This window comes from Xenopus tropicalis, chromosome 2 (genome assembly GCF_000004195.4).
Source record: "Xenopus tropicalis strain Nigerian chromosome 2, UCB_Xtro_10.0, whole genome shotgun sequence".
NCBI lineage: Eukaryota > Metazoa > Chordata > Amphibia > Anura > Pipidae > Xenopus > Xenopus tropicalis.
The window spans coordinates 112,106,945-112,115,100 of NC_030678.2; the positions used below are offsets into that span (position 1 = coordinate 112,106,945).

Here is an 8,156-nt window from a genome sequence, read left to right on the forward strand (position 1 = left end):
TTATAACTGTATTAAACTACAGGCATTTTAACATTAAATAAACCCAAAAGGATTGCTTTGCCACCAGTATGGATTCATGCTGCTCAGTTACCCTCAAGTACAAGGTACTAATGTATTATTACATAAAAAAAAGTTAATTATTTTTAAAAATGAGTATTTGCTTTTAAATGAATCCTATGGGAGCAGGGTTTCCTGTAATTTGGAAATTTCTGAATAACAAGTTCCCGGATATAGGATCCCATTCCTTTATTGCATATAGAAGGCTTGTAGTAATCAGTTGTGCCTCTGGTTTTACAAAAAAAGAAAAAAGAATGCACAGGTACTTTTGCTGTAGTGATAATCTAGGTTTATTCTGTAACCAAAGACAGTTGTAAAATTCTCATCACTGTGCCCACTTTGAATATGTCCTAATGCTGCTGCTGTTTTGTTTTGGTAGAGGCTTGTGGAAGTAAGTCTGTATATGATGGGCCTGAGCAGGAGGAATATAGCACGTTCCTAATTGATGAACCTCGAGAAACCTACAAGACCCTCTACCAGATCATAGATGGAGTGAAAACATTGGAACAGGAGCATGCTCAGTACAAAAGGGATAAGTTCAAAAAGACAAAGTATGGAAGCCAGTAAGTGGAGCCTTGGAGGGGGAACTACTCAGTCTGTCTGCTTATGTAGCTAAATCCATGTAGGACTGCTCCTTGGGCACAGTAGCTGAGTAAATGGAGTGCAATTAATCATGAGTTGCACAGTGTCTTTTCAAATCTCAGTGAAAGGAAACCTCATGATCTGTAAAACTTAGAGGGCTGTACAAACTTTCAAATATATCATGCCCACTCAATATTTGCTAAATAAATTAATTAGGCAAAGGAGGCTAATGGCCCCTTGTCGTTTACCCTGCTAGAATTGGCACTTATTTGGAAATAACAGCCATCTGTTAATAGCATTCAGGCAATCCACCAAATAGGCTGATACCCAGAGAGCTGGCTGGTTCAGGCACACAAGAGGACTTTTAGCCTCCATTAACTGTTTGTTTTGTTTTGTTTTTTTTAGTGGGGTTCCCCGTTTATGCAACAAAGAGTATATACCTTGTTAATGTAATTTAATGTGTGTTTAATGTAATTTAATTAATATGTATCCATCAAATATGTTTTTTTTGTTTTTAAAGATTTTCTCCTTATTGTTCTTTTTAATTTTAACAGAAAAACAAGGAAAAAATGTCAGAGACTGTAGAAAAAGTTGGGGCTGTAGAGGGTGCCCCTGGCATGTAGAAAGGGATATAGGAGAGAGAGAGTGTAGGGGATGGGGAATATTCACTGGGCTTCCTTATGTGCCTTGTACATTAATAACTCTGTATCAAATATGTTTCCTTGGGTGCAGGTAGCCTTCTTCCGAGCTAACACTTAGCACTTAGAAAAAAAAGTTGTGACTTTTCTGAGATTTACTATGCCTCAAAATGGCTAAAAATCGGAATCTGACAATTTGCCAGCTTAAACTTTTTTCATTTCAATTTTTTTAGTAAATGCCAGCCATTTGTAGAAACGATTTTATTCGAATTTTAAATTAAAAAAAAAAAAAAAAAGAGAAATGTTAGAGTTTTAGTAAATCTGCCCAAGACAATAGCAACCCCTGTTTTTATGTCAAAGTTCAAAAGTCACTTTATTCAAATCAGCGCACAAATATATGTTAAACTACACTACAGATGAATCTATTATCTCTTTCAGGGAGCACCCCATAGGCGACAAGAGCTTCCAAAGCTATATCAGGCAGCAGTCAGAGGTATCTGCACATTCCATTTGAGCCAACGTAGGATGCACTTGAAGGATTAAAGCAGGAAAGAGGAAATGTTTAATCTCTGAAGATGTTGGCATATGAACAGAGCAGAGAGTGCTTGAATGCCTGGGCAATGTTACCCAGTGCTTTGGACTTACGAGCAGAGACTTGCTGAGATTTCAATGTGTTTTGGGGACTGTTACAATACTTGCTATGCACTTTATTCATCTGATAACAGATGGCAGAACCTTTTTTTCGTTTGTTGTTAGCATTTCCCTCTTTTCCTTATGCTCGGTTCAGTGAACTGTGTCATACATGGACCTTTTGCTTTTTCTTCCTTAAAATCACATGCATTCCTGGGGCTTATATACAGAAAGAAGTAAGGGGTTGCACATGAGCTGTGCGTTTCTTAAAATCCATTTACAGCCTTAATGCCTTCCCAAGGGGCATTCATTTATCCTTGGCACCATTTGCCAGTGTCCTGCCTATTGAATGCTCTGAAATCTCAAGGATTGTTTGTGGTTGTTCTGGCTTCACTTGAAATATTTCCTGTTGCTGAAAAGAGTAGAGGAGCAGAAAAGGCACTACCAGCGTTATATGGAGGTTAACACAGCAATAATCACTTTTGCAAATTAACCTCCCATGGACCATGAAGCTGAGTCACAGAGAATGTTTTGGTTCCCACATCTAATTATTACAAAAAATATATCAGGCATCAGTGGATGCTACCCCAACCATTATTTTCTTTGGTAAGTGCCATTTAGCTAAAACTGATACAGTTGCATACACTTGAGGTATGAAATAATTATCCTTAGGACCTTAAAACTGGCCTTAATGGTTAATATATCTGTGGTTATAAAGCAGGCCCTTGGCTGCCTGTCCATCAACACCAGGAACAAATGTGATGGTGCCACCAGCTACCTTTGCTTTTACTGTTCTGCTTTATTGTCCTTTGAGTGATGGTACAAAAATAACTACTGCTCTTCTCTCTGCACTTCCACTTTCTGTGCCAAACTGCTGCTTAGTGTTCTTAATTTGTGTTTTATTTCAGCCGAGCTACTGTAGTGTGACTTGCATTGGGCAAATTAATCAGGTAGTTGCCCATTTACTCAGAGGGCAGCTGAGCAAAGAACTGAATACCAGAAATTAAAAATGAATAGGAGATGGCCCAAAATTAAAGATAAATAAATAATAAGAAATAATATGACAGTATTAAAAAAATAAGCTCACAAGTAAGCAACAAGAAATATGCTTTCTAAATGGTAACTAAATGCTAACTAATGCTATCTAAATGGTAATAACTACATAATGAATAACAAGACTACAGAGTTATGAAAATGAGCATTTCAACCATATTTGCCAGAATATCTAGGCCAGTAGTAATGTGCGGGTCGAGAAAAACTTTACCTGTAACCGAGCCGACTTCTCCCCTCTATTCATAGACCTGCGCCCGGCCCGCAATGTCATCACAAAAGCGGCGCATGCCTATAAATACAGAAGTCGGAAGAGGCAGCCGGCAGTGTAAGGTTTGGGCAGGGAGGGCAAGTGGAAGAGCTCAACCCAAACCCCCCCCCAACACCCACCAAATGGTGTCCCGAGGTCGGTCCGAACCCGCGGGTATCGGGTCAGCCTGCACATCATTATGGGCCAGTGTTCACCTTAAATCTCTTTCTTAATGCCCTTCAGCTGTTATCAGGGAAAGCCAGCGGGCATTCCCTACATATCTTACCCTAACTGACCTTCAGGCTGATTGCCCCAAAACCCTAGGGCTAGCGCCTCAGTTTGGTAACCACTGCTCTACAGCCTTTGTACTGTATATATAAGTCATTATATCATATAGTTTCAAGGGATGCCTAAAATGCACCCGGACCAAAAGTCACTTATTGGGGTACACAAAAAGCAACCACTTGTTTTTGCATCATTATCTAGCAATATTTTGAATGGCAGACTTTTGTGTAGCTGGTTATTTCAAGATTATATTTTAGCACTGCCCTACTTAACCTAATCTTAATCCAGAAGAGCAGTAAAGGACAAGTAAGAGACCATCTAAACATTGTTGAACTACACTCCCAGGTACCAGCCAACACTCTTTCAACTACTTTAGGCCTTGCCCCATTTTGTAGAGTTCTGTATTTTCTTCTTCAGTGTTACATGTTTTAACTGTCTCTTCAGAGATGTTTTGCCAACGTGGATGTTAATATTTGCTCATTTACTGTGGTTAGGAAAGTAGGAAAAAATGTGTTAATTTTAGAAGAACTAAGGCAAATGGAAGGAGTATATAAAATATGTATATAACGTGTACAGTGTTGTTGTTTGAATTAGAAACTTTTTGTCAAATGGATATTGGTAGTATAGAATAACATTACATTAGCAACGTAACTGGTTCAGCATTTGGCATTAGTGGCATAAATAAAACGTTCATGCTGCAGTGATTCCTAAAAGCCAAGTACCTCACAGTAATTATAGAGCACTGTGTTTAATTGGAACATGTTGCACACCCCTTTTGCACTGGCTCATTTTCCATTGTTTCTTACACTGGTTCTGTCTGTTATGCTACTTGTCACTGATGTGTTATTAAGGGTGTTAGGAGGAGTACAAACTTGCCACTTACAGGCTGAAAAAATCTACTTAATCTACATTTTAGCCTTCCAAGGTATGTTTTTTTAATGTATACGGCAAAAGAAAAATGCTGGCTACTATGGTTAGGTGCCCAACCCGGTCTATAATTATAAACAATGATAGGTAACTAGCAGTAATGGAGATGTTGCAGAATTAAAACTGCCACATAGCCTAAGCTATCAGTGATCTACGGTAGCTGACCATGTGTTGTAGTAAATAGGTTTTGAAGGCAAGTGTCCAGAATGTGGTCAGTTGTGATTATGGCTATGCCCTATCAGGCATGTTTAGTATAAGCTAAAGTCTAGCCAAAAGGAACCAAGCATTCTTTATGTAAGGTCATCCAGAGCCCATCCTATATGTGTGCTGTAGTAATTCTTAATTTTCAGAAAACACAATGTAATTGTATCTTTAAGGGGACCTCTGTCTGCTCCATAGTATAGGATCTAAATGCCATGGGACTTCATATGTGCCCCCTAAATATTATAGTTCCTTTGGAACCAGTCAGCGCTCCATAAGTCACATTCTACACTTTTTGTAGTGCAATATTTTTTTCTTGCACACATAAAAATATATTCCAGTTTTCTTGAGGTAAGTGGGCTTCTTTTGCTGCTCAGTCAGTGAGGCAGAGACTTACGGTGGCCATACATGGGCACAGGTTTGATTAAAGACCATGTTGGCTTGTTGATGCGGTCCTTGCTCTGACAGCAGGAATTCCTGTTGTTGTAATACGATTGTTTGGCCCAATATCTCCCGCCTTAATGGGGCAACCTTCCTAAACAACAGGATCATATAGTGTATGGCCAGCTTTAGGAAGACTTTAGTAACAGACCCCCCTGCTGCTTAGACGTAAAGGGACAGTATATTCCATTAGTTTAATGAATATGGTTTGTTCTGAACATATTTTTGTTTGTTGCTTTAATTAAGAAATATCTGTTTTTTGTTATTTCTTGCAAAAAAACGGAGCAAAAAGTAAAATGAAAGGTTCTAAGGAGGTGGTTAAAACAAATTATCAGTCTGCAGGTATTCTCTCTGTATAGAAAGCTGCTCCTTATCTCAAAGCCTAAGAAAGGCAGAAGCTGGTTGACTGCAGGGGTTTGTTTATACAGAAGGATTCTCTGGTGATTTGTTTTTAACCAACTTGTAAAAACCAGGAAGTTGGATTTGTAATCACTTTTTTACTATTTTAGGTACAGTTTTTGACCTGTTTAGTGCAAGAAATAAGAGAAACCATAGATATTTCTTAATTAAAACAATAGGCAGAAAGTTTGTTCAGCACAAGCCTTATTTAGTGCCCCATGTTAAAAAGGGGGTATACTGTCCCTTTAATTAACAGTGATCCTCGGAAATAGGCACATGAGGGCATCTGGCTATGCAGACAGCATAATATACTAAATTAGGTGAGCTACACAGCCACACAACGTATTAAGTAGTAGTGTAGTAAATACTAATAGTGTATGGAGTATGAATCCTGATATTGATCGTATGCTTACACAGGGCATTTATTCAAAGCAGTGTTTAACCCAGTGTGCTCACGAGTATGGGCTCTGTGACCTAACTGTACAATGTAACCTAAGCCTTGATAGTATATTAGAACAATTTGCCCCAGAAGCCTTTGTGAAGTAATGTCAGAGAACATATAGGGTTTTTTTAATTAGAATTTCTGTATAGTAACACCCACCCCAAGCCATTTTCAAAATATGTCTGTAAAATATCACCCATGCTGTAGATACTGTTGTAATATTCATTGTGGTTTTTACTTGATATTAAAACAATGTTTTATTAATGCTCAGACTCTGAGAACTGAAGCTTTTTATTGTTTTCATTGTGTATAGACGAATATGATTGATAAAACAACTGGGTTAAAATCCCTATTAAATGAAATTAATACTGTGTTACATCTTGACATTTTTTTTTTTTTGGAAAAAATAATAATGCTGAGGGTGCCTACAGGAAGTTAGATTATTGCCCATGGCCTCCTATGCTGACCATAGTAAACAACAAAGGCTGAACCATTTAAAAGATCATTACAAGCTGCAGCAGCTATGGGCATCAAGGCCTTTTGTGTGCCATACACATTTTACAACAGGGGGTACATTACTTTTTATAATACACAGGTTTCATTGATTCATATGACACACACATGACATCACTAAACACACTTTTATTGCTAGTATTGTTTTCAGATACTCAAATGCCCGTCTATAAACATATTTATCTCAATCCTAACTCAAACATGAACCTGGTATTCTCAGGGGTTACCCCATGTTCCCTGAACAACTTATCTTACATTTGTCATCTGTGAAGCACAATACAATCCTAGGAGATTTGTTGAAAAAATTGTAATGTGAAAAGCCTAATACATTTATAATAGTACTATAGTAATAATAATAATAAAGTGCTACAGTAAGGGTTTGCATGCTGCTTTCTGCTTGTTTTACAGAGGTTTAAACTGTATTTTTACTGAAAGTTGTGGAAAATACGTCACCAAACAGGAATTGTGAGAGATTTGCTGGAATGATTGTTTGATGCCAGTTGTTGCCAATTTCACTTCACTGTTCCTTTAAGCATCTGTCTGGATGTACTTTTTTGTTTTTGTTGTTTGAAGTTAGTAATCAATCCTGGATAAGCTGATAGCACATCTAGTTTTCTGGCATTGTTGGACTCTGGGAGGCCACCCAGTAAAGGGAGGGCCACTGATCACAGTCTGGGCACCTAGCTGAACTAAATTCTAAAATTGCTGCAGCCTGAACTGCTAGATTTCACATATGCTATGAAAAACACAGTATAAACCAGTTAAGACACCCTTAGGCCCTTCAGGTTCCCAGAACTAACCTTAGTGATTTGTAATTCAGCAACTTATTAAGGATTCCAGGTATCCAGTGCAGGAGCAAATAATTGCATACTATGAACCTAGAACCTAAAGAAACAGAAATAAAAGTCTAAAACCACCCCGGTTGATTTATATTCTATACCACTGCATTCCCTGCTCGTTTAATTGTAGCAATTGCTATGTTCTTTAGTCACACAAATAAGCAAAGCAAGATTTAACTCTTTACACATTCAGAAATCTTATGTATGTTACACATAGGCAGCATAGGGCAGGCAGAGTATGGCACACACATGCAGCATAGGGCAGACAGAGCCCCCCACCTGTCTGGCTGCTGTGACTGCTTACCTTTGTGTAAGATTTAAATTGTATCGGTACTGAGATTAACTGACACCTTTTAGTGCCTTCATTGTTTACCCCCCCCCTGTATTGTTCACACCTCAGTCTCAGACTCTGTATGGCACACACAAGCAGCACTGGGAAGGCAGAGTATGGTACATACAGGCAGCATAGGGAAGGCAGAGTACTGCCTGTGTGGGCCACACTCTGCCTGCCCTTTGCTGCCTATGTGTGACATACTCTGCCTGCCCTATGCTGCCTGTGTGTGCCATATTCTGCCTGCCCTATGCTGCCTGTGTGTCATACTCTGCCTTCCCAGTGCTGCTTGTGTGTGCCATACAGAGTCTGAGACTGAGGTGTAAACAATGAAGGCACTAAAATGTGTCAGTTAATCTCAGTACTGATACCATTTAAAGCTTACACAAAGGCAAGCAGTCACAGCAGCCAGACAGGTGGGGGGCCCACACAGAGGGGGGCCATGGACTGGCTGCCAGTTGGACAGCACTGATGTACATCATGAAAAGGCTGTATATTTTTTAATTTATGTGTACTTCAAAGTTAAAAAGCTTAATTATAATAATAATGTTATTTCATTTGATGTTTGGTG

At 38.7% G+C, this 8,156-nt stretch overlaps 1 protein-coding gene across 2 annotated transcripts in view; it reads left to right on the forward strand.

The window, feature by feature from the left end:
- Window positions 1–6,275, forward strand: part of rasa3 (RAS p21 protein activator 3) — a 115,223-nt gene extending 108,948 nt beyond the window's left edge. For both annotated transcript variants that reach the window (XM_004911800.4, XM_002937865.5), the window contains exons 23-24: window positions 437–620; window positions 1,716–6,275. In XM_004911800.4, the coding sequence (XP_004911857.1) occupies window positions 437–620; window positions 1,716–1,791 (260 nt within the window). In that variant the 3' untranslated portion in view covers window positions 1,792–6,275. The remainder of the gene's footprint in view (window positions 1–436; window positions 621–1,715) is intronic.
- The last annotated feature ends 1,881 nt before the right edge of the window (window positions 6,276–8,156 follow it).